The following is a 26,703-nucleotide window of genomic DNA, read 5'->3' on the forward strand; positions in this document are numbered from 1 at the left end:
TTGTATTGTGAGCACCTCTGATTGTATATCAAGTGTTCAACCTTAAACAATTTTCTGTGTAATTTTGTTTAGTTAGGAAGTCTCTTGTAGTTGTGCTTGAGCAGGAAGTCTCTTGATTGTGTTCTTGAGCAAAGGAAGTCTCTAGCTGGTGTGCTTGAGCAAAGGAAGTCTCTTGCTTGTGTGCTTGAGCAATTGTAATCAGATATTACTCATAGTGAAATCTCCTTGGAAGTGCAAGCAGGGGGACTGGACTACTTCCGGATTGTGGAAGGAACCAGTATATTTGCTTTGTGTCGTTCTTCTTCTCTCTCTCTGTTTTATTCCCACTGCATTTAGATTCTGATTATCACTTCAGAAGCTGTCTCACTTAGCTTCTGATCAGTGTGTTCAGTTTTTAGGAGAAACGAAGAATTTTTCAAAACACAATTCAACCCCCCCTTCTTGTGTTTTTCTCACCTTCAAAATCATCTTTCATTGGGTTAATTAAATCAAAATTTCAATGTTGGTAGAAATCAATATAGCAACATAATTGGTGAAAGCATACAAACAAGATCTCAGTGTCTAAACATCCATGGGAATGAAGAGAGCAACGACATGTGACGGAGCAAAGCTTAAAACGAGGGCAAAAATGAATTAGGAAGGTGACGAGACTAGTGATTAGAAGACAATGATTTAAAAGTTAGGAATACACCTATGTTTCAGTTTTGAGAGGGAATGCCAAAATGTTACAAACTCATTACTATTCTAATCTTGTAAGGTTTCTTAAATGTTTGGTTGATGATATTAATGGATTGACTCAGATTCAACAATGAAGGTTTGACTTTGTCCCCACAATGTTAATAGAAGATTCTTTAAGAAAAAGTTAACGGAAAAATTAACTGTTAATAGAGAAGAGGGTGATTGTCTATTTGATTAAAAGTTAAAACTTAAGGGAGGTTAATGTTAGTTTTGAAACTAGAGGGGGTGTCGAAGTCGTTTTAATAAACTTTAAGGGAATTGAATGTAATTTTTCCCTAAAAAAACTATATCCCAAGGCTATAGATTCTTTAACTCTTCCAAATCGTACGAAATGTTGAGTTTTTTGAGAACTATTAAACTAACTAAAGCATATAAGTAAATTATAAACTAGAAACAGAAGAATAACCGTGAGTAAAAGATAGTTTGATTGATTGGTGTGTGTAAAACGATATTTACAATGAGTATTTAGATAAAATTTGTCTCCTAAGGATCGTGGGCCAAACAACACGATGTATTGCAAACACCGTTTGTGTTTTTTTTTTTGCTTTCTTTGGATGCTTTCATTTTCTTTTCGCATGTTATCCATTTTTCGACTCGGTTGTATTAATTTAGGCATCTTCAGTCTTTTATATTTTAATTCTGTGATAAAAAAAAGTTTTTAGTGAAACAATATTATAACAGTAAGGGCTATCCTTTCTCTTCATCGCTATATTAAAATATACAAGTTTGTAAGGATTTGAATATGCATCACAAATATGAGAAACATTTCTGGCTTAGAGATTGAATGATTAATTTACAACATACTGAGTGATAGCAATGACACAAGTGATTTACTAGCTAAAAAGGATGCTCATAATGATAGTATATTGATCTATATAATGAAATAATGAATTCTTAAGATATCTTCTATATATTTAGAAGTGTATAATTGGACTGAACAAATTATTCAAAAGAAAATGTAATAATTGCACAAATTTAATTTTTTTTCTTTTCTTCCTAAAGCATATATGTGAACTGATATTGGAAAATGTAATAATTGTACAAATTTAATTTTTTTTCTAAAGCATATATGTGAGCTGATATTGGAGTAGGGTAAATAACGGTCTAATAACAACAGTACACAAAAAAAGGTAAAAAATAAAGGTGAAACAAAACTTGAAACTAGAGAGAGAGAGAGAGAGAGAGAGCAGAAACAAGAATATTATAGTTCACTATGATAGGGAACACCTGTAGAGGGAATCCAAGAGTCAGCATCCAAGAGATAGGAAGCAGTGAAAGGGAGTGCTTTGTTTGGGTTGCCAAGAACTGTAACACCAGGCCAATCCACTCTACCATCAGTGTTAGATCCAGGTCCAACATTCTCAAACTCAACATAAGTAACTTTATCAGTGGGCAGACCAGACATCCCTTCCCAACCTCTAGGATCAACCATGGAATCTATGAAACAATGCAATATAGCCACTGTAGAATATGCCCTCCAAGGACGACCTAATGTTGCATGCACCTCTGACTTTCTGTTCTCATCTTCAGGTGACATGGTGAATTTACAACGTTGGAATGTGAAACCTGTTTTTTCATATGGACTTTCACGTGACTGTGCGGTGAATGTCACAAACTGTCGATAGCGTGCATAAACCATGCAGTCTTGAAATACAGCGGCAGCGTTGCCGTAGATGAAGTCGACAGTGCCATAGATTTCACAGTTTTTGTAGAATTGTCTACCGGAAACAGCCCATAAGGTGTCTTGGAATCCTTGGATGGAGCATTGGAAAAATATGCTGTTGTTTGCCTCGTTTCGAACAGCCACTGCAGCGCTTGCATCTAGCTCCGCTGTGTTCACAAATCCAATGTTTTGAGCCATGAACCCTTCTCCACGAATGTCTGCACGATTCACACACAGTCTCCAATCAGAGTTTGGTTATGCTTATAAGTATGGATCATCACTAATTTATCCACCTCCTTCTTTTTGTCATGGGGAAAGTTTAAATTTTCCATTAGGAAAATATTTCATAGCCACAATGCCTCTTTTGGTAAATTACTTTTTTTAAGGCTGATATTTTGATATAAAAATGTATTATAAAATATGGATTCCAAGACTAGCGTGGTATAACTCTAGCTTGGAGGGAAATTCCAACAGTAACGTAGTTATGTAACAAAAATATGGATACAGATATTCACCAAAAAAAATATGGATACAATTTAAAAACTACTAAGAGGCAATGCCTGCTTATTTTTAATTTTTATTAGCAAAACTAATTAATTCACTGCAGCTAGGATTCAATTCTCAATAATAATAATCAAGTAACCACATGGATCATGTTTTCACTACAGTCAACCTTCCACACAATCACACATTCGGGATATTGTTTTGTTCGATCAATCAAGATTGGGTTGTTCAAATTCAAGTTTGATATTTTAAATTATAAAATAATAAGTTCAATTTGTTTTTCTTTTAACTGTTTGGTCAAGATATAGTTTGATTGCGTGAATGTGTGTGATCACATCGACTGCAACGAATCAATTCCAACCACATGCATCTAATTGGACCAGGTGGCACAGCTATAAGGTGATCACTTTGGCGGTCACAATCTTAAATAAAAAATATTTCGGCACAAAAAAATACGTGATTTAATTCTTTATTCTCTTGTATAATTTTTATTTGTTTTGCAAGTGTGCCTACTAGGCAAGATTTTTCCAGATGTAAGACCCAATTCGGTTATAGTTTTCCTTGGAGTAGGTTGCCAAATATCCAATTAAAATTATTGTTTTAGGTTAAGTATCACATCTAAGGTAGTTGTTGAGCGTTTGCACTTGTTTTCTACATTTTGGGGTGCGGGGTCAGTAATCTAATTAACATATTTACCAAATGTCTTTTCTTCTATATGATGGACGAACCTGCCACTCCTTTTAAGTTGCTGCATACAGGTATAACTCCCCTCCAACCCTTAATATTTTTCCTTTTAATATAATCTTAGTCTTGGTTTATCAACAAGGACCTCATTGAAATTTGATTAAATTCTTGATTGAAAAATTAATCAACAAAATATGAGTGAAAATCAATGACACCCAGTTTCATATAACGAAAAATCGTAATCATCAATCAAGCTACAAGTAAGCTATGATTTTTCATTCTCCAATATATTGGACACACATGTACTTGACTCTATTTCTCATCCAAAGCTTTGGATTTTGTAACAGTCACACTGTTCACTTTTCTAAATCAAGCTGGATTAGTTGATTTTTGCTAAATGTGTGATATGGTGATACCGTGATACCAATATATATATATATAGTTTTTATCCTATTAATATATACACCTATAAGCAAAAATCTACATTTTAGATTCATTCATTTAATGATGCACATGGTCTTTATTATAGACCACATACATCATTAAATGAATGAACCTAAAATGTAGATTTTTGCTTATATTAGTGACCAGAGGGTGTATTTAGCTACTCCAAAAAAAAAAGTTCAGAGATAAGATATTAAAAAATATTGATGGTATACGTGATATATAGTCAATTATTGATAAATTTAACTTCTTAAAACTCATTGAGCTCAACTTTTTTTTTAGGCAAAATAGAAATATATTAAATAGAAAGAAAGAGATACAAAGACTGAGGGACATCAGACTTGACCCAGAAAAAAGCCAAACAGAAATACTTCGTGATAAAAAAGTCCAACTAGATTAACTCTAATCTATCCTAACAAAAATTTGCTAATTATACATGTGTATCCTAGCGAACCCGCATAACTCTTATACATAACTATTGTTAGTTTTTGTTTTCTTTGTTGTCTTTTCATTTAATATAAGTAAAAATGACTGTGAATTTATTTTTCTTATTGATTAAGTTTGATATTTAATTTTAAAATTATATTTTCTTTTTTTCTTTTTTATAAAAGTTATTTTTTTCTCTTTATATTCGACTCCCTCGTAAAAATTATCATAGCATCGTCGCTGGTACCAAGGAATATCTATTTATTTGAGGGATGTCGTGGCACCTTTGGCTCCTTAAAAGGTTTGCAACACAAGTTAGTGACTTATTGCTATAGGTGTCAAATGGGTTGACCCGGTCTAGCCCGACCTGGCCCGAGAGGCCCGACTGCATAAATGGGCCAGCCCTGTTATAATTGGGCCGCAGATTCTTGAGCCCGACCTGGCCTGTGTGGGCCATGGGCCAGCCCGGCACGACCCGTTTTATTTTTTAAAATTTATTTACTCCTTTTATGTATTTTTATATATTAGTTACTCACAACTATCTTTTGTTAAAATATGATTGGATGGTCATAGAAGTGTAAATAATTTTTATATTAACATTGAATATTAATTAAACTCTAGATTATTCATTCTATTTAATCAAATTAATAATTTATAAACTTTATAATCTGAAAACTTTGAGCTAAATTCATTCATTTTTATTAAGTTTACTTATTTAGATTTTTTTTTATTAATAAGTTTTAAATTAGTTAATATTTTTTTCAAAAATATAGTATTTTTTAACAAAAAATCAAATGGAAATATTGATAATGGACTGGCCCAAAACCCGATGATCCGGTCCGACCCAACCCCTTTTTTAATAAGTTTTAAATTAGTTGATAATTTTTTTCAAAAATATAGTGTTTTTTAACAAAAAAAATCAAATGAAAATATTGATAATGGACTGGCCCAATGCTCGATCAGCCAGTCCGGCCCAACCCTTTTTTATATGGGCCAAATGGGCTTGGGCCAAAAAAGCCCGAGCGCATTTGGGCTAGTTTTTTTCGGCCCGACCCAAAATATGGGCTAATGGGTCGGCCAATTTTTTAGAGCTCTACTTACTGCCTAGGTATAAGATCATGTCCAATAGAAAGTTGACGAATATAGTATATGAAGCCTGCATCCCTCTCTCTACATGGTTTAGGTAGGTTGAGACCCTATCAATTTCTCAAAAGAAATGGAGGTCTCCATTAATTAATGAGAGAGAAATACACATTAAGAAGATTGGTTTGTTTCACGTGGAATCCGTATTTGATGTTTGTTCATCAATATCATTTTTGTATGTCGATGAATATAGTATATGAAGCCTGCATCCCTCTCTCCACATGGTTTAGGTAGGTTGAGATCCTATCAATTTCTCAAAAGAAATGGAGGTCTCCATTCATGAGAGAAATACACATTAAGATTAGTTAAAATTTGATAATAACCACTTATATCTTGCCTAAAATGATGACCGATGGGCGTGTATACTCATTTTTAATCAACAAGCTCTCGTCCAATCCTACTGTGGGGTTCGAGAGAGTTAATTTGTTGGGAACGCTATGGGATAGTTATGTTATGCTCCTTCAAAGGTGATAGTGTTCTCCATGCATGTTCTATGAGTGGTTTGTAATAAACTCATTGGATTGGATTATTAGTTTGTGTCTCTTTTCTATTGTGGGCGTACTACTAGTTGTAATCTTATCCATTATCAATTTATATTAATTTTGCCATTCAAAAAGAACTTGTATACTTTACTCACTCTAAATTAGTATGCAATTAATACAAAGAAGAACTAAAAGGTAACGGAAGGTTTTCGACTCTGCACGTATTATTCATGATTTTAAGAAATTGAACATGAGTAAAGTTCACAAGCAATTAACAAGAAGAATAAATATAAATAAATATAAAAGTAACGTAAGGAAATTAAGTGAGGATAAAAATGATGAAAATATATAGCGTACGTACCTATGGTGGAACCATTTTGGTGAGCAACAAGTATTGTGTGGTTTGAACCATGACCTAGGAGCTTAATATTAATCTTACTCGGTGGAATGAAGATGTACTCTTCATAAATGCCTGCTAAAACGTGAACGATGTGAGGTTGGTGACTCCAATCAGGGGCATTTCTGATAGCTTCACCCACACTTGTATAATCTCCACTCCCATCCTTGGATACGATAATATTAATTGTACCATTGGAACACAATGCTTTAAGGAACAAGATCACCAACACTAACACTGCTGCTGCATCCATGCATATATAGTTTAATTGATTATATATCCATAGTTTTATATGGGAGGTGCATTGTATGTACATATAGCCATATACTAATTAATCAATTAACTTATGTTGGCTCTCCAATTGCATATTGCATTAGTATATATATATATATTAAGGGAAAATAGTTAGCTCAACCTCTCTCACCTTCATAGGGAGCCCAAAGAGCAAGGTTGGCGGCTCTAACCGAATTACACTCTTATCTCTAGAACGGAGATTTTTTTATTTTTTATTGAAGCTATAATGTAACCACTCTTTTTTTCCCTATATATAATTATTAATTAGGGAAGAGTTCAATGAATATATTTTGGGGTGCTAGAATTATCCAATGAATTTGTATCCAATAATGTGGCAAAGAGTTGATGAATGGTGGTGGCTGAAAACTATGTTTTTTTAATTGAGTTTATGAAAACAATGAGCTTAAAAAAATTGAGGAACTGAATAGTTTAATGGTGGTATTAATGAATTAACGTTATTAGTATGCTACAAGTACAAATCAGTTGGTATAATTTAAATGAACTCGATCTTGAATCGTAAAGACGTTAACAAGTAGTATTGACGATCATTCGTTTTCAAATGAACATTCCTATACAACGTTACTTGGCTTCCGTCCTTTGCTAGCTAGTATATATGATCTTCTTCTTCATTTTTCTTAGTTTTGAAATATTCTATCATTATTAATTAATTATTGTTTGTCCTCTCAAAAAAAATTAATTAATTACTTACAACCGTTTGTCAGTGAGGCGTTTGGTCCAATCCATTTACTATTATGATGGAGATCCCTTGTGTGATTTGGATTTGGATTTTGATTATGAAAATTAATCTTCTCAATTTTCAAATTGCTCTTTACTTCAACCGGTGTTGGCTCAATAACAGCTAACTGTCGTTCGACTTTTCAACAATAGTTAAGGGTCATTGAACACTTTTAAAATCGGTTAAACTGATATAAAAAGTAATTGAACTATTCCAAAAAGTCTTCAATGACATTCAGCAGCATTTAAGCGTCATTGAACACTTTTAAGATCAGTTAAAATGATATAAAAAGTATTTGATCCGCTCTAAAAAGTATTCAATGACACTTAACTTTCGCTGAAAATCCAAACTGTATTTAATTACCGTTGGGGTATGTTTTTGAGAAATTTGAGAAGTGAGAAGAGTAATATTTTTTTTTAGATTACGAGCAAAAGGTCTAGCAAAGATCAAAGGCCCATAATGAGATCGGGCCGCAACGACAAAGGAAGAGGCCCTCTAAACAGAGATTGGAAATTGTGATGATGGTGAGTTGTGGTAGGCAAAGAAGTAAAGAAGGATAAGAACAAGGTCCGGTGGGGCTAGCTAGCTGGCTGCAACTTGATTGAGTGAGTTAGTGGAAGATGCAAGTTCCTTTTTTCCTTTTTTTTTGGTGAAAGATGCAAGTTCTTTGGTCATATGAAATTGGGGTAGGTAAATGAAAAGAAAAGCATCGATCGGGTGGGTTTAGAAGGAACCCGGCCTCATAATTTGGATTGATCATCGACCCCACTCACCAACCCCACTCACATACATTGCAATATCAACCAATAAGAAATGGGAATTGCTTTATAGGTCCTTCACATTGCGATTTATCAAATTGTAATTCTTGACCTTATAAAATTTAGGCTTAATTACTCTTTTGGTCCCTTAACTTATTTTTTGGTTTCGTTTTGGTCCCGTAACTATTAAAAGTTTCGTTTCGGTCCCTTAACTTATTTTTAGGTTTTCTTTTGGTCCCTTAACTATTAAAAGTTTCGTTTTGGTCCCTTAACTTATTTTTTTGTTTCGTTTTGGTCCCTTAACTCTAATACATTCATCCTAACATAAAGGACCAAAGTGGTTGACGGAGGAAGAGTTAAGGGACCAAAACGAAACCAAAAAATAAGTTAAGGGACCAAAATGAAACTTTTAATAGTTAAGGGACCAAAAGAAAACCCAAAAATAAATTAAGGGACCGAAACAAAACTTTTAATAGTTAAGAGACTAAAACGAAACAAAAAAATAAATTAAGGGACCAAAAGAGTAATTAAGCCTAAAATTTATTAAGAATTACAATCCGATTGTTTTTTATCTTCATCAAAGCTTAACTTTTGATCGATTTATGTCAATTTGAGGATCTATAGAGGGAGGTGTATCAACAATTTCAACGTCCAAAGTCCAAAGCTAAAGTAAATATAACCACTCATATTGTACCTCACCTCACCTCACCTCACCTCACCAACTATCTTCTAATCTCCCCTTCACCAACTTTTTTGGGTATAATTGTTTTCATTTTCCATCTCTACCCCCAACACATTTCCATAAATCTCAAATTTGCCCCTCACCAACAACAATTGCGGAGCCGTAATCCTTTGCTATTATAAATAAACAAACAAACATTATTAAACTCTAAAGCAAAACATTGGTTGTTTACTAGTTCTGTTCTGTTGTGTCGGGTTTCCAATATTTCAACAAGTTTGATTAGATACATTTCACATATTCCTCCTCCTTCTTCTTCATCTCCTAATCTTCAATTCAATTAAATGGCATCATCATCTAAACAAGAAACAACGGAAATAATATTCAAGTCGAAACTTCCAGACATATACATCCCCAACCATCAACCTCTTCATTCTTATTGTTTTGAAAATCTCTCCGAATTTGGTTCACGTCCATGTCTCATCAATGCCCCCACCGGAAAGGTCTACACCTACCACGACGTCCAACTCACCTCCCGTAAAGTTGCCTCTGGTCTCAACAAATTGGGACTCCAACAAGGTGAAGTCATCATGATACTCCTCCCCAATTCCCCTGAATTTGTCTTCTCCTTTCTTGGCGCTTCTTATCTCGGCGCCATAGCCACCGCAGCCAATCCTTTCTTCACGGCTGCTGAGATTGGAAAGCAAGCAAAAGCCTCCAACAGCAAGTTGATCATAACACAACAATGTTACTACGACAAAGTCAAAGATTTGTTGAACAACAATGATCATCATAAGGTGGTGGACGTGGTGTTGGTAGACTCTTCTTCTTCTTCTGCCATAGATGATAATAACAATGATCATGTGCATTTCTCAACGCTGATCGAAGCAGATGAGAATGATCTTCCTGATGCAAAGATCCAGCCAGACGATGTGGTTGCGCTGCCATATTCATCAGGAACAACAGGTCTACCAAAAGGGGTGATGTTAACACACAAAGGTTTGGTGAGTAGCATAGCACAACAAGTAGATGGAGAGAATCCAAATCTATATTACAGCAGTGAAGATGTGATACTTTGTGTCCTTCCTCTGTTTCATATTTATTCACTAAACTCTGTTTTGCTCTGCGGACTCAGAGCAAAAGCTACCATTCTCTTGATGCCAAAATTCGACATAAATGCATTCTTGAATCTTGTTAACAAACATGGAGTAACAGTTGCACCGGTTGTTCCTCCGATTGTATTGGCAATAGCAAAATCACCAGATCTTAATAAGTATGATCTGTCTTCAATTAGGATATTGAAATCAGGTGGTGCTCCACTTGGTAAAGAACTTGAAGAAACTGTTAGGACTAAATTTCCAAATGCAATTCTTGGACAGGTAACTACCACCTAATTCATTCATTTCTTTCTTGTTTTTACATTTCTTATTCATTCCCTCACGCCACGCATTTTAATTCTTTTTCCTGCACTTATACGTTAGGGGATATTTTATTACTTTTCCATCCTATACTACAAATTAAACGAAATTGTTGCACCGAGATATCAGATTTTCATGATTATGACACAATCAATGAAAATGAGTAGCTAGCTCTCTATAGATTGCCTTTCTTCATTCATGTTAAAATTTGCATTTTCCTTTAAATTATTCACTGTGATATAATTTTACTGTATTTTTTAGAATTAAATAAATGACAACATAGTATTAGTATATATGACAGTAAATATTTTACGTTTTCTTACATCAATATCATATAGGATATTCTCATTCTTAATATCAATAAATTTACTCATATGACCAGTTGTTTGTTGTTTTTTATGGTTACATGTCAATGCCAACGCCTGGTTACATCTTTATGTTTCACATCAGTTTTGACCTCAAAAATCATGTCTACCTAAATTATATTGTGTGTGTCTTTAATATGAAACTGATAGCTCACCAACGAAATAATATATGAAACTAATATAAGTTCTTATGCATATTTTTTCCTAGATTTCTGTATGATTATTTAGTACTAGTTTGTGATCATGCTCGTGTATAATATTTTCGATTTAGATCATCTAAAATGAATATTGTGTAAAATGAGAAAAATCAAAATGATTGTTAATTTTACAAACTTGTTATTTTTTTTTTGTCCGGAATTCGAACCCCAGACCTTGTATATATTATGTATTGTCCTTACCAACTAAGCTAAACTCACGGGGACAACAAACTTGTTATTTGTTATGACGTAGGAATATCTAAAATAACAAACTTGTTATTTGTTATGACGTAGGAATATCTAAAATATTTACCGATAATGTGTGTTATACGAAAACTTCTATGGTCCTGACCTCTATGGTTCTGATTTAAAAAAAAAAAAAAAAACATGTTTCAAAGCATAGTTTCAATGATTATTTTTATTTTTTTCATTTTTTATCGGGAAACAACAACTATTTTGTAGTTCTTTTTATAATTTTTTTGAAAGGATCGACTTTTTAGTTTTTAGTACTTGAAATCACTTCTAAATATATTTTTGAGTTTATTGTGAATATTGTAACTGAATATATATAAATTATGTAGAAAATGCTGAAATTGACTAAAAAAAATTATTTCATATCAAGATAATTTTATTTAATGAGAAATGCTAATGAATGTCTTTAGGGCATTCTTTAAAGGTTTAAAATAGTAAGTTAAGACTATCTTCAATGGTGAGGCCTTAACCATTTAATACCCGATATCTAATAGGTGCCTATAAGACCCAACAATCTTAAGTGGGACTCACACCATTTTAATACTCCCTCCGATCCTTTTTATAAGAAGAAAAACCAAAAATCATCAAAACCAAGACAATCATTATTTGTTATACTTTTTTGAATGTTTTTACTAATATACCCTCATAAAAATTTGTGAAGTATTAAATAGACCCACTAATATTGAAAAGACCAACATTAAATGAGGGCTAGAAAAGTTTTTTAAACAATAAATGTACCTTAAAAGTTGTGACCTTTTCTTATAAATAGTACCAAGATTTTTTTTGAAAATTTTCTTATAAATAGGACTGGAGGGAGTATTAAAAAATTTATATGTACTAATATAAAGTTATTGATAGTTGATTTGTGCGTCCCATTATATTTAGGAAATTTGTGTGAGATGTTGTTTTGGACGGGTTGAATGCTTATTAAGTACTACTATTAAAAAATTATAAATGAGTGATGTGTACACGTGAGATCCATTTAAGTAACAAAAAATGAGGTCTCCATTGTGGATGCTTTAATAATCTTAAAACTTTGGAACTTGTGTATTCAATGTCTTGAAAATTGAACTGTTTGACTTTTTAGTTAATAGTAATTTATAATTGGGAATCCTGAATAGTGCCTTTAGGGCACTCATTAACAAGACATTTATTCAATACTTCATCCGGTCACTATTATAAAAAAAAATAAATTAAAATATACATGATTAAATTTAATGTACACATTTCAATACATTATTTTACATTTGAATTATTAAATTGTGTCTTAAGGCACAAAGTTAGCATTTTCCTCGTTTAAATATAATAAATGGAACATTACAGGGATACGGAATGACTGAGGCGGGGCCAGTGTTAACGATGAGTTTAGCATTTGCTAAAGAACCAGTGAATGTAAAAGCAGGTGCATGTGGAACTGTTGTAAGAAATGCAGAGATGAAGATTGTGGATCCTGACACTGGTAAATCTTTACCTCGAAACCAATCTGGTGAAATCTGCATAAGAGGCGACCAAATCATGAAAGGTGATGTATATATATCATTCTATTAACATTATTCATCCACTTTCCAAATTTAATCATTTCCTTCTTTTAAATTAATTTAATATACTTTGGGCTTTATTATAATCTTGTTTTAATCTCGTTTTTAATAATAGGAAAAGGGGTGCTATCACAGAATGCACTGTTAATCACCTAATATACTTTACTTAATTAAAATTTATCTCAATTTATCATTTTTTACACAATCACATTTCATCATATATAGAATATAAATATAAATTACTTAATAACTTTTTTGAAAAAATGTATAGAATATAAATATAAATTACTTAATAACTTTTTTGAAAAAATGTGCATAATGTTTGACAACGGTATATATGAGAATGAGGTACAAAAAGTACCTTTTAAATTATCTCATCCAAATTGGCACCACAAGAAATCGAACCTGCGATTTCGAGAGGTCTCAAACCAATATCATCAGGTCAACCCAAGTGGATTTAAAGTACATTTTACTTAATAGCTAAATCATTCCTTTAGAACGAGTAAAAATTGACTAAATTAGGAAGAAAGATAGCACTCAAAACTACCCATTTCGCCTCTTTTATAAACACCTTTTGAAGAAAAACAAACTATATAAAATGGATTTTTTTTTATAAAATTAGTTCAATTTTTTAAAAAATCCTGTAAAAAAAATCTATTTTTTGAGAAGCTGCTCTTAACAGCTTCTCATTTGAAGTTGTTTTTAGATTCTGATTTTTTTTTAAAAAAAAAATTGTAACAAACATATGCAAAACTCTTAAAAGTGATTATTTTTTTTAAAATAAGTGATTTTTTCTTAAAAAAGCTATAACAAACGGACTCTAAGTCCCAAAGGTATAAATAAGGCTTTCGCTGACGGATACCTGTATTAATTATATTTTACAACTGCTCTGGAGAGTTTGAACTCAACACATTGATATTATTAGACAAAGCTCTTACCAAGCTAGCACTTTGAAATATTGGAAACAAAGGTTCTTTTTAGAGGCGTGAGAAATCAAGGTTAGCCAATTTGGATAAATTAGGCACATTAAATAAGCTATCTATTTTATATATGTTAACACATTTAAAAGTGTTAACCAATTAAATTGTTATTATAAATTTTTATACTAGTTAACATGACACAAGAAGTATTTAAGGGTTGCCGAATATTGAAAGCGTGTAGTTAGATTAGAGCGCAACATGAAATGATTGATTGCAAAGGTAGGTTGAAGTGTCCTCTCTTCGTGGGATGTTGTTGACTCCAAACAAAACAATTCAGCTCCACTTTCATGTAATGTAATAACCAAAAAAATGTATGTAGACACATACATACCAATCTTTTTTTTAATAAATTAATTATGAAAAATTTGTATTAACTATATATGAACAAGTGAAAATTGATTAATTAAATAATGAAATGATGCAGGTTATCTAAATGATCGAGAGGCAACAGAGAGAACCATAGACAAAGAAGGTTGGTTGTATACAGGTGATATTGGGTATATTGATGAAGATGATGAGTTATTCATTGTTGATAGATTGAAGGAATTAATCAAATACAAAGGATTTCAAGTTGCTCCAGCTGAACTTGAAGCTCTTCTTCTCTCTCATCCCAAAATTTCTGATGCTGCTGTTGTCCCGTAAGTCTAGTCTTTTCTTATGCTATGAAATTTCCATTCATATTATTAATTCAATTCAATTCAATTCAATTCAATGTTTATTTATTTACCATTCATGCATGCATATGCATAAATTTAAATTTTAGAATGAAGGATGAAGCGGCTGGAGAGGTACCTGTTGCATTTGTGGTGAGATCAAATGGTTACACTGACTTAACTCAAGATGAAATTAAGCACTTTATCTCCAAACAGGTTCTTTTTCTTCCTTTTAACTTTTACATGAAAATACATAATTTTTGGGAGGTAAGGTCTCGTTGAATAAACTTAAATTGCATAATGAATTGACTAACAAAACAAAAAGTTAGTAGGAAAAATTGATTAAATATAAGGACATGAGCTTGTGAGTTAAGATCTTAGAGCGGGTGCATTAATTACCTACTTGTCACCTAATTTATGTATGTACTTCTCACCTAAATGTTGTGTGTGAGGTATAGCAACTTTCTTACACTACATGTTGTGTGTGAGGTATAGCAACTTTCTTACACTACAAGTTTAGCAAATTAATGTTAATAATTGAGGTGTTTGGGTTTGATATTACAGGTGGTGTTTTACAAAAGAATAAATCAAGTATTCTTCATTGATGCAATTCCCAAGTCACCATCAGGCAAAATCTTGCGCAAGGATTTGAGAGCAAAGCTAGCAGCAGGTGTTCCACATTGAAAATGTTCCTACACAACAAACGTGTAAAATGGGAGATTCATGTGGCGCTTGATCGCTTTACGTATATTCATAAGTCAACCATATCATGTATAAGTTACAAGTTCCTTCAAAAAAAAATGTATAAGTTACAAGGGTGTTCTTCTTATCTTATTTTAGAAAGAACTATTTTGTAATATGATTCAATCATATTATACGTCCATAAGCGGAAAATTTGGGGTTCGAACCTCCGTCCCAACACATAATGTTATTGGTAATTACTAATTGAGTTGCATTTACGAGACACTTTCATTTCTATGATGTCAATATATATATATATATATATATATATATATATATGGGTTAATTAAGTAAATGGTCCCTGTAAATATTCAGAATTTTGTTTTTAGTCCCTACAAAATAAAATCACATTTTTAGTCACTATAAATTTTCCATCAGCATTTTTAGTCCCTATAAAATTTTTCCATCAACATTTTTAGCCCCTGTCAAAAATTTCCATGGTCCCTGTAAATATTCAGAATTTTGTTTTTAGTCCCTACAAAATAAAATCACACTTTTAGTCCCTATAAATTTTCCATCAGCATATTTAGTCCCTATAAAATTTTTCCATCAACATTTTTAGCCCCTGTCAAAAATTTCCAACAACATTTTTGGTCCCAAAAATGCTTAAGGAAAATGTCACAAGGAGTAAAAAGTGTGATTTTATTTTGTAGGGACTAAAAATAAAACTGTGAATATTTATAGGGACTAAAAACTTAATTAACCCTATATATATAGTATATGTGTTTTGCTAGAAGACACCTTTTATGAAGGCGTCTTTTAGCAAGTTATTCTATGAGCAGACACCAACTAATTTTTATGAAGGTGTCTTTTAGCAAAGTTATAACTAAAAAGTGGAAATCACACCTTGAGGTGTGGCTTGCTAAAAGATACCTTCATGGGTGGCTTTTAGCAAAACCATATATATATTACAAAAATAAAAAGGTTTTTCCTTGAAATTTTTTTCTTCTCTCAAATCTTTTAGGCTAGCGAATTTGACCAATTAGAAAATCCCTTCCCCAGTGACTTTTCATTAAATATCTAAGCATACATCATGCACACCATACCAATTTATATCTAAATTCTGGTATTAATTTAAAAAGGGTAGTGTTAACTTGTGCCCTTAGGGCACATGTTAAGAAACCTAAAAGAAGAAACTTTTTATAAAATTTTGTGCATTTAAATGATTAAAAAGTTAAATATTAAATGTAATGCACACATTCCAATAAGTTTTTTCTATATTTGAATCATTAACTTGTGCCTTGAGGGCACAAGTTAACATTTCCCATTTAAAAAATGTTAACGAGTGTCTTCAAAATATTTTTGGTAGTAACAAATTTTGTAAGGTTGTTAGGGTCTCATGTATAAATAAAGTCTCTTGAATTCATTATCCATTGAATGATCATGTTATCAATCAATGAAGTATTTCAATAGTATCTGATAACTAATTCTTAAAAAGAAGTGCTAGCAACCCGTTCATCATCTTATCTTATTAATTGAAATTTAATCAAGTTCCACTTAAATATCCTACATAAATTTTTAGGATCTATATACATTTTACCCAATAACCTAATAAAAAAAATGAAGAAATCACACCATTCACCACCAAAAATTGTAAGGGTCGGACATTTACCCCGATTGCGAATAAGCATAAAATACTCTTATTTTGTATCACGTCAAGCAAGTTTCACGGTCGAATTAACTATATTACTTACTAGCATATTAGTCCTAGAATTAAATCACTTAATAGAAAATTAGTCTCTGACTTGTATCACTTACTAGCAAATTAATCCCTAAATTGTCCTCGTGAGCTTAGCTCAGTTGGTATGGACAATGCATAATATATACAATGTCGGGGTTCAAACCCCGGCCACCACAAAAAAAAAAAATCCCTAAATTATATCATGATTGACAAAGCATTCCTTACAAGTTAACACACGGACCAAACTGACCTACATCATTCAAAATCAGGGTCTATTTACCTATTGGTAAATTTCAAGGGGGTAAATGCTCGACCCCTACAATTGTATGGATGAATTGGCGATTTACTCAATAAAAAATAGAGTTGAAGCGCATGTTGCTAGCATTTCTAAATCTTAATAAATGTGTGAGAAGTCTAATCATTTCAAAATAGACACTACATAGCAAAAAAAAAAAAAAAAAACACTTTGCAATGATTGGTTACTTTGCCGAAAAGGCTGAAGATAAAATTTTATGTTAAAATGAATGAAAACTATGGAGATGAAAATAATACAGATTAAATCATCCACTCAAAATTCAATATAGTATACAATGCTAGACACTTCCAGTACAGAGCATTGCCCCTGATCACTTCATGGTTTCACATGCCATGTTGAATGCTGAAAGCAGGCTGAAGATTTTTTTTTGGGGAAATCTTACAAACACACTGCTTATTACTATTCCAAGTATATAGGAATAGAAAGGCAACATGTACAGATGCCATTGCCAGGCCAGCACGCTATTTAGTCATCACCTGCATATATATCAGTAGATTTTCTAAAGATCAATAAACAGTTCAAATTTTATTAGTAAATTTCCTCAAGTAGAACTACCATTCATCTAGTATTCAGATTGAGTGTTGCAAATTGACAGTATCAAAAACGTGGACCGGCACTTGACCAAAAAAAAATAAAGTGGACCGCCTAGCTTAGGAATACACTATATTTACCAAAATGTAAACTCCTGTCTTTACTATTAAGGCCTAAATGATGGAAATTGCTGAAGAGGCCCCATGCATTGCTTAAAAAAAAAACTATCCAGAACTTACGTTCCGATAGGTTGGGCAATTTGGGGGGCCTGCACAGTGAGAACCCTAAATGATTAACACCAACGCAAAGTTACATATTCTACAAACATAGGTAGATTATATCATATAGGAGCACGGATTTGGGGAACAAATTTCCATAGGCATGGTGCATGGATGTGTAGGGGTTCAAGTGACTCCAGTCTACCAAAAGTTGGAGATACGATTCTGATTCTATCTCTAATTCTAAATGTGAACATAGGACAAGGAGGAGGGGGGGATGTATCTATTCAGCTCAAGCGTTTGAAAAGAAATCCCCCCAACTAAAAGATAAAAGAATTTCGTGTTTTTTTAAATCCATTTATCTTCAAATTAGTTGGGCAGTAATTAAATATTTCAGTTCATAACTATCCAAGTTTTTACTAAATTCATCCCTTGTTCCTTTCTGCTAGTTCTTGCTTGTTCAGTGATCAAATGACATCATACCAAATCTACGTTCTCTATAGTATACACGAGCTGCGCTGATGGTGCAGCATGTTTCCTAACAGACTAAATCCAAGTACAGAAAGTTCATACCAAAGTCCAAAGAGAAAAATATATGCATATCTTGAAAGGTGATAAGGAAAGAATCAGGAGATAACAAACTAGGCATTCTAGTTGTTGAAAGATATCTTAGCCATAGGAGAATTAGAGATTCATCTATAGCTTCTGTCCCGTGATAAAGTCTACACTATGAATCTAGGCAGTATATAATCAGTAAACTCACCACTTTTAGGGTCTACATGTACGAAAAAACTGGCAGCAACTATAAGATAGCATAGAATAAGCATCAAGCCTTTAAAATAATTTGAGGTTCCTTCCTGTAAGGATAAAAGCAATGTAAAGATGGTTGTCGCAGACATAAATAAAAGTGGTAAATTTGAAAAAAAATAAATAAAATATACAAGACATAGACGAAGAAAATGCAACAAAAAGCTTATGCATAGACTGAAAAGTTACTTGACCCTTGACAACGAAGAGTGAGAAACAATCATATATAACCCATTTTAAAACCAAATTGAAAACCAACATTGATGCTTCTGGACACATGTACTAAATCTACGTCACAAGATATTTGCATTTAAAAGGACAAGATGCAGAATGAAAATACCAGAGCAAGAGAAATAAGATAATATTCCATATAATTAAATGAGATATTGAAACACTAAACATGCATTCTCATGGGAGATGTTGCTCCATTTTCCTGATATCCAAAAAGTAATGCATTTTTATATAGATTATTCTATTGAAGTATCTGGTCTATTCATATATCACTTTGTTTCAAGTATCTATCGAATACCGAAGAGATATCCAATGCAGAAAGCAAGTAATGATACAAAACAGGTTTTGAGAAGAAAATGAATTCAGAAACATGTGAAGGAATCCAATGTGTGTGAATGCCATTCAAAGAATCAACAAACGAGTGTCTAACGCATGTGCATAGAGAGGGCATAAGGTATTAACTAGTCAACTTAATCCATTCTCTCACTGGATTATGGAATTCAGTATCACACTGAAAGCACAAAAGCAAAAGAGTAATAATTATTACTTTTGCCTAATTTTTGAATTAGGTTTCATAAGCAATAAGCATGTAAGATACTTCATATGAGTTTCCTATCGAAGACATGATAAATAATCGAAGACATGATAAATAATTGAATGAACTCAGAATTTTCTTAGGCCCTCTATATCTCTAGTCTGTTAAATAAGCTTGGATCTCATCCCAAAAGCTAGCTCAAAGGAGGAGGGTACTCAAGCATATTTATACACTCGACAGCCCAAGAACCTAAGCGATGTGGGACTAACAACAAACTACAAACAACTTCAAAACCAACTTCAACATAGTCATTTGGAATTAACATTCTACTTCAATATGTAAGACATGAATTTTTTGGTTTGGCTAAACAAGTTAGACGAGAACTAACTAATATCCATTAATTCCTTATAAAGTGAGGAACATCAACAATTGCTGTCAAGAAAATTTCATAGGGGTCAATAAGAAAGCAGCACATACCTGCATCATAAATGCAACTACCAGCACAGTGATAAAAAGCGTGGCAGTCTCAAAAAGTTGGAAATTCAAGTCCATTTCTTTTCCCATGCACCATCCAACAACCACACAGAAGGGGATCTACAAATTCAAAGAGAACAAGAATCAATTTTTTTTCCAACAACCATCATCCCGTTTTAAGAAGTTAATTAATAAACTTGAGACATTTTCCTGTGAGATGGATAAATACAGGCCGGTTTATTCACATAATAGTATAATAAATTAATAACCCCCAAAGAACTATTTGTAACAGTTCAAGGCCATACCACAAACATCGATATCTGGGTTGATGATCCAACAGCAACTCCAATTGTGATATCCTGTGGAAAAGTTGAATCCATTAACGGATTAAACAGTATTCATGGAATAAAATATAGGCTATGAAAGCCACTTACTAGCTTGTCCTTTACAGCAAACATGATAGCACTTGCATGCTCTGCGGCATTTCCTACAATTGGAAGCAAGATGACGCTAATAAAAGCCACTGACATATTCAATGATTCAGATGCTCCCTGCAATAGACCAGTAACACAAGATGCTTATGGATCAACAAGGAGTTCTTCATTGTCAACAAGGACAAGAATGAATAGATGTTTCAGTGGTATATAATCTCGAATCAAAAAGCAAACATAGCTCGCAAAGAAATCATTAAATTTCTGTTGCCGTGTAGTTTTTGGGTGGGTAAGGTTTATGGGCAAGGATTAAATTAAACTGTGTTTAGACCCTTCCTCCTCTGTTTCCATATTTCCTTTTCATGACTTTAGAATCCTGCCTCATGATTTCCAATAATACTCTGTTTTATAGCATGGGCCAATGTGGATGTGGCAGGAGTTGCTTCCCTTGGGAATGGTCCAGAGTCCATTCATACCAGGACCAAAAATAAAAGGCTGATAAGGAGAAGAGGTTATCTATATATGAATAGTATAATTGCAATATTAACCAAAAGCAGCTTAACCAACAACAGATTAAATTTACGAGTCGAAATACAATGTGTGGTTCATAAAAAACAGTAAACAAATGACCACAAATACTTTCTGATAGATCATTAGGATTTTCTATGTTGGATAGTATAATAGAATTAATTTATTGAAATCTTAGTGAGCTGGCCTAGAGCTGCTAGTCCTTGATCTGATCTAGATCTAGATTTTAGTACAATTATGAGTAAAATGTCGACATTTATATCAGCATCATTTGATAAATGAAACTGATTAGTGAATAAATACCACTCTCCACTATTTCACCCAATTCTTAAAAACTCAATGCCATATCAAAAGTCATCATCACTCTTATGAACCAATCCCATCGTTTCTTCTGAATAGTACCAAAAATATGGAACTCCCTTCAACTGGTGTAAATGGTTAGTTTTATTGTATCATGTAACAGTGTGTTAGGTGATGTTGAGCTGGCCATACATGCTTCTTTTATTTACCCAAAATTATGGGTATAAATGAGTTTTTACTTTTCTTTATTTGATCTTTGACTTTGACCAAGGTAAACCCATAGACATTGCACCGACACGATTCTATGGTGTAATTGGACATGTTCTATGATTGAAGTTTTATGCTAAAATAAAATAACATGAAGCGAACACTAAAAGGAAAAAATTCAACATTCCACGAGAATAACAAAAGCTTAATGATTGAGAAATTCTGAAAGTGACTGTACAGCTATACCTCTATGGCATCCACAAGGTATCCAGACAACACTGATACCCATACCGTCAAAATTGCAAGCCAAATTATCGCTTCCGATTGAGTTAACTCAAGTTCTTCCTCCTCGTCAGAGTTTTCACTTGTATCAACTTCCTGTAAAAGTTTAAGGAGATTAACTGTGAAGGGACTATTGTATAATAGAGAAAAATGGCATGCCATAGGCACAAATTCACTTGCATAAACTTCTATGTTTTGAAATATATATATACAATAATAATAATGTTTTAGTGTTTTTCTTTTGTACTAAATGCAACACAAATCCACTCACACTGACATCCATCAAAATGCAAAGTCGCATACGAATTAGTGATACTATGTAGTGATAATTTAGGAGAGAGACATAGGGGTTGGACTGATATTATGTAGTGACACATGGGTTTAACTCCCTCATTAACAAAATAACAACTAAATTTTTTTTATAAGCAAATATTAGTGGTTAGCTTGTCAGGGGAAAGGGCAAATTGTTGGCAGCAACGATAAAACCCTGGACCTCCTTCAATATCCCAAACCCATACCATTGGGCTACACTTTCAGGAACAGCAACTAACATTTGTCATTAAAAATAAAACTATGTAGTCTGATTTGAGTAAACAAAATTCAAAAAAAAAAAAAAAAAAAAAAAAAAAACTATGTAGTCTGATTTGAGGAAACAAAATTATATGATAAATGATTATGGCCTTAAGGTTTCCCCGTATCTTCAAGTCTATCAACATTCACTTCGAGTACTAACCGCCAAATAATGCATCTGTATCACTTCTCTCATTTTCATTAGTTTTACATCATTCATTTGGTCAAACTCTCATCAACAACAGCAACAACCAAGCCTTATACCACTAAGTGGGGTCAGCTACATAGATCAAATTACGCCATAATGTTCTATTATAAAACATATTTGGATCCAACTCATTAACCTCTAAATCTTTCCTAATAGTTTCTCTTATAGTTTTTCTAAGTCTTCCTCTACCTCTTTTGGTCAAACTCTCATCAACTAAATAAATATATAGATGAGAAATGCTAGGGTGACACACTCCAGTTAGAATTCGCCACATCATCTATTTATTTTATTATTTTACCTATTAACCGGTTGTATAGGTTGAGAAAATACATCTTGTTTTGGAAATTTATCCACACTATTCACACACAAAAAACTGCAACGCTCATCACTCTCAGATTCCATGGCCCCTTCCAATATTTCTCACACTCATGCTGCCATTGTCTCTGTCAAGCTCTTATGGTCGATTTCTTAAACATCTTTAGTCGTCGTCGTTGATCTCAAAGAACCCATTTACAGTCCATATCAAATAGAAATAAAAGATTCAAAATATACCCAAACCTATATGCAAACAAGGGTACCCAGATCAGAAGTCTTTAATGGGAACCTTTTAATGGGATTTAATGTATCAGATTTTTTATTCATCCCTAACTTTCAACTGAAACATGGCTGTAGTAAGCGAATCAAAATCTTAGTTGCATAGCAGCCGCCGCCAGATTTTCCGTCCTCACCTTCTCTCTTAAATTGGAAAAGATTCAAACATGTTTGAATTGAAAAATGATGTGAAGAAAGATTGTGGAAACTGAACTTCAAAAATGGGGTAGTGAATTTTTTCAAAAGTAAACAGAACGTTTCTTCTGGATGCAATTTTTTTACAGGTCTCATCTCATTGTTGAATCCTTGAACTTGAAGAGATGGTGGTGGGAGGTTTAAGTGCACAGGAAGATGAAAAACTTTTTTTTTTAGTTAAAATCAAAAAATAATGATTGATGGTTGAAACCGGTACAAATTATGGAGTAAAAAAAGTGAATAACGTGTCGAATTACAGTTTCAGTTTGTTAAGAGAGTGTGACCTTAGCATTTCTCATATCTGGATATAGTGTTCCAAACAAAACCTCTCAAAAGGCATCCTTAACTATTGACCCTATTTTAATCCTTTGTTTGTGTTTGAGGGCAGGCAGTAAGTTTTAACATTGTTGACATACACACATAATGCATCCTTAACTATTGACCCTATTATGATAGTGGCCTTAAGGTTTCCCCTTATCTTCAAGTCTATCAACATTCACTTCGAGTACTAACCGCCAAATAATGCATGTGTATCACTTCTCTCATTTTCATTAGTTTTACATCGTTCATTTGGTCAAACTCTCAACATCAACAACAACAACAACAACAACCAAGCCTTATCCCACTAAGTGGGGTCGGCTACATGGATCAAATTACGCCATAATGTTCTATCACAAACCATATTTGGATCCAACTCATTTACCTCTAAATCTTTCCTAATAGTTTCTCTTGTAGTTTTTCTATGTCTTCCTCTACCTCTTTTGGTCAAAATCTCATCAACTGAACATAGATGAGAAATGCTAGGGTAACACACTCCGATTATAATTCGCCACATCATCTGTTTATTTTATTATTTTTACCTATTAACCGGTTGTACAGGTTGAGAAAATACACCTTCTTGGGGAAATTTATCCGCACTATTGACACACAAAAAACTTCAACGCTCATCACTCTCCCAAATTCCATAGCCCCTTCCAATGTTTCTCACACTCATGCCGCCGTTGTCTCTGTCAAGCTCTTATGGTCGATTTCTTAAACATCTTTAGTCGTCGTCGTTGATTTCAAAGAACCCATTTACAGTCCATATCAAATTGAAAGAAAAGATTCAAACTTTACCCAAACCTATATGCAAACAAGGGTACCCAGATCAGAAGTCTTTAATGGGAACCTTTTAATGGGATTTAATTTATCAGATTTTTTATTCATCCCTAACTTTCAACTAAAACATGGCAGTAATATGCAAATCAAAATCTTAGTCGCATAGCAGCCACCGCCGGATCAGATTTTTCGTCCTCACCTTCCGTCTTAAACTGGAAAAGATTCAAACATGTTTGGATTGAAAAAAGATGTGAAGAAAGATTGTGGTAACTGAACTTCAAAAATGGGGTAGTGAATTTTTTCAAAAGTAAATAGAACGTTTCTTCTGGATGCAATTTTTTTACAGGTCCCATTGAATCCTTGAACTTGAAGAGATGGAGGTGGGAGGTTGAAGTGCACAGGAAGATGAAAAGCTTTTTTTTTATAGTTAAAATCAAAAAATAATGATTAATGGTTGAAACCGGTACAAGTTATGGAGTAAAAAAAGTGAATGACGTGTCGAATTATAATTTCAGTTTGTTAGAGAGTGTGACCTTAGTATTTCTCATATATGGATATAGTATTCCAAACAAAACCTCTCAAACGGCATCCTTAACTATTGACCCTATTTTAATCCTTTGTTTGTGTTTGAGGGCAGGTAGTAAGTTTTAACATTGTTGACATACACACATACAAAATATATCTTTCATTGTCCAACTCTACTTGGACTTGTACCTTGAATTTCTCGCCTGTAAAATAAGGCCTTACTAGAAAAATGGATACCAGTAAATGCGCAACGCTTGTTAACGCACAGGAAAAAGACAGGATTAAATAATAAGTTAATACCTCACAAATAGCATATATACAAACAATTTCTTAAAAGGAACAAAAAAATTTGTTAACAAATATGAATGGCTTCACCTCAAGTACGTCATCACGAAGTTAATTGTACATGACAAACCTAAGATACAGTTGTAGAAAGCAAAGTAAAATGTGGCAAAAGAAGGAACCTGGTCAACTGGAGTATAAAAATTGTGTTGACTTCTAAGTTGAAAGTAAAGGTAGCTTGCATAGGCCACTAGCATTATGCAGCTGCTAAATCTTGATAGAGATAAGACGGACTTCCCAAGATGAACTTCGGAGTGAGTGAAATGAAGCACGGCGGGAAATAGTATTCCCATTACAGCCATCAACAACAACCCTGAGTTGACAACAGCAGCTGCCTGTAGGAAAGAGAAGTCTGTGAGTAAGCATGGCATGCAAAGAAACAATAAGATAGATAGATAAATACCTTGTTGAAAACCTGAAGTTTATTGTAGTGAACAATCCCACCAGTAAAGAATGCACATCCAAGGACAAGAAGCATATTGGACAAGATAGAACCAAGTAAAGATTGCTGAACAACACGAATCATATCGCTTTTCAAAGCATAAATAGATATAATCATTTCAGTTGCATTTCCAAATGTTGCATTAAGTAAACCCCCAAGTGTTGGTCCGGTGTAGAAAGCAAGTTGCTCGGTAGCATAACCTAGACGTTCAGCCAAAGGAGCAATACCCAATAAGGCGAAGGAAAAGACCCAAACATGTTTTCCGCCAGAGAAATAGTGCAGGAAGATGGCCAAAGGACCAAAGGGTAGTAAGATGTTGATCTTAGCTTTGATTAAGACGATATATATACTTTTGCTGATTCGTCTGGTGAGGGAATGGTTGAAGAAAGAAGGAGAAGATGATGATGATGATGATTTAGGTAAAGAAGAAGAAGAATCGAAATGAAAAGAGTGTGGTTTAGCAGAAGAAGAAGAAGATGTAGCAGTATTAGCAGATGAAGGTGAAGTTGAACTGAAAGGAGTCTCTTCATCGAAATCAGCGTCCATCTTGTCACCAGCAGATACAGAACCCATCTGGTCAGTGAATAAGAAGATGAAGTATGTTTAAAATTCAAACAACAGATCAGATCAGATCAAACCTGTGAAAGTGTAAGCCAGGGTAGGGTAGGGTAGGGTAGTCTATTAATTGTGATACAGATGGAGCCCACAGCAGCAGCAGAAGTATGTATCTCGATGAATCTAATCTATCAAGCACTTTCTGTGTTGTGTTGTGTTGTGTTAATAGTGTGAATCTGGGAATGAATGAATGAATGAATCAATCAATCTGTGATTTAGGGGAAGAAAGAAAATCCAAACTAATTAGCGTTGAATGGCCTGCAAGTGGGAAGGAAGTCAGTCGGTCACACCTGCGATGCGATGCGATGCGAACCGAGGAAGCTTCGCCGAAATATCACTCAACCATTTTTTTTCTTTTTCCTTTTTTCTTTCTCTAAATTATTATTACTCCGCTTAATTTTCTTTCTCAGTCTCATCTTTTTCCTTTCTTCTCCTCTTCTCTTCTCTTCTCTTCTCTTCTATTTTTTTTTATTTTTTAATAATA

General features: G+C 33.3%; 3 protein-coding genes across 6 annotated transcripts; 1 reads left to right on the forward strand and 2 right to left on the reverse strand.

Moving 5' to 3' along the window:
* Window positions 1–1,707: 1,707 nt before the first annotated feature.
* LOC146951621 (pectinesterase-like) lies at window positions 1,708–7,045 on the reverse strand. The gene is made up of 2 exons (XM_085747633.1): window positions 6,446–7,045; window positions 1,708–2,619 (listed from the first exon to the last, which is right to left on the reverse strand). The coding sequence occupies exons 1-2, from the start codon at window positions 6,795–6,797 to the stop codon at window positions 1,940–1,942; spliced, it is 1,032 nt and encodes a 343-aa protein (XP_085603759.1). The 5' UTR covers window positions 6,798–7,045; the 3' UTR covers window positions 1,708–1,939.
* A 2,115-nt stretch (window positions 7,046–9,160) lies between these two features.
* Window positions 9,161–15,296, forward strand: LOC146951622 (4-coumarate--CoA ligase 1). Of its 2 annotated transcripts, none has more exons than XR_015027956.1 (5): window positions 9,161–10,327; window positions 12,504–12,702; window positions 14,123–14,336; window positions 14,462–14,803; window positions 14,841–15,296. XR_015027956.1 is itself a non-coding variant. In XM_085747629.1 (5 exons), exons 1-5 carry the CDS (start codon window positions 9,293–9,295, stop codon window positions 15,033–15,035), a joined length of 1,674 nt encoding a protein of 557 aa, XP_085603755.1. In that variant the 5' UTR covers window positions 9,161–9,292; the 3' UTR covers window positions 15,036–15,296. The 2 variants fall into 2 exon arrangements, 1 of the variants encoding a protein (XP_085603755.1); XM_085747629.1 differs by having other exon boundaries at window positions 14,462–14,567; window positions 14,916–15,296.
* A 1,956-nt stretch (window positions 15,297–17,252) lies between these two features.
* LOC146951623 (vacuolar cation/proton exchanger 2-like) lies at window positions 17,253–26,614 on the reverse strand. 3 transcript variants are annotated; one of them, XM_085747632.1, is made up of 10 exons: window positions 26,510–26,614; window positions 26,243–26,395; window positions 25,566–26,150; window positions 25,285–25,497; window positions 21,598–21,729; window positions 20,320–20,436; window positions 20,191–20,244; window positions 19,889–20,005; window positions 18,602–18,695; window positions 17,253–17,565 (listed from the first exon to the last, which is right to left on the reverse strand). In XM_085747632.1, the coding sequence occupies exons 3-10, from the start codon at window positions 26,148–26,150 to the stop codon at window positions 17,555–17,557; spliced, it is 1,323 nt and encodes a 440-aa protein (XP_085603758.1). In that variant the 5' UTR covers window positions 26,243–26,395; window positions 26,510–26,614; the 3' UTR covers window positions 17,253–17,554. The 3 variants fall into 3 exon arrangements, with proteins under 3 accessions (XP_085603758.1, XP_085603756.1, XP_085603757.1); XM_085747630.1 differs by having other exon boundaries at window positions 25,566–26,395; XM_085747631.1 differs by having other exon boundaries at window positions 26,243–26,614.
* Window positions 26,615–26,703: the final 89 nt, after the last annotated feature.

Source organism: Medicago sativa, chromosome 2 (assembly GCF_051527215.1).
Source record: "Medicago sativa cultivar Bolivia chromosome 2, Bolivia_mono, whole genome shotgun sequence".
Taxonomy (NCBI): domain Eukaryota; kingdom Viridiplantae; phylum Streptophyta; class Magnoliopsida; order Fabales; family Fabaceae; genus Medicago; species Medicago sativa.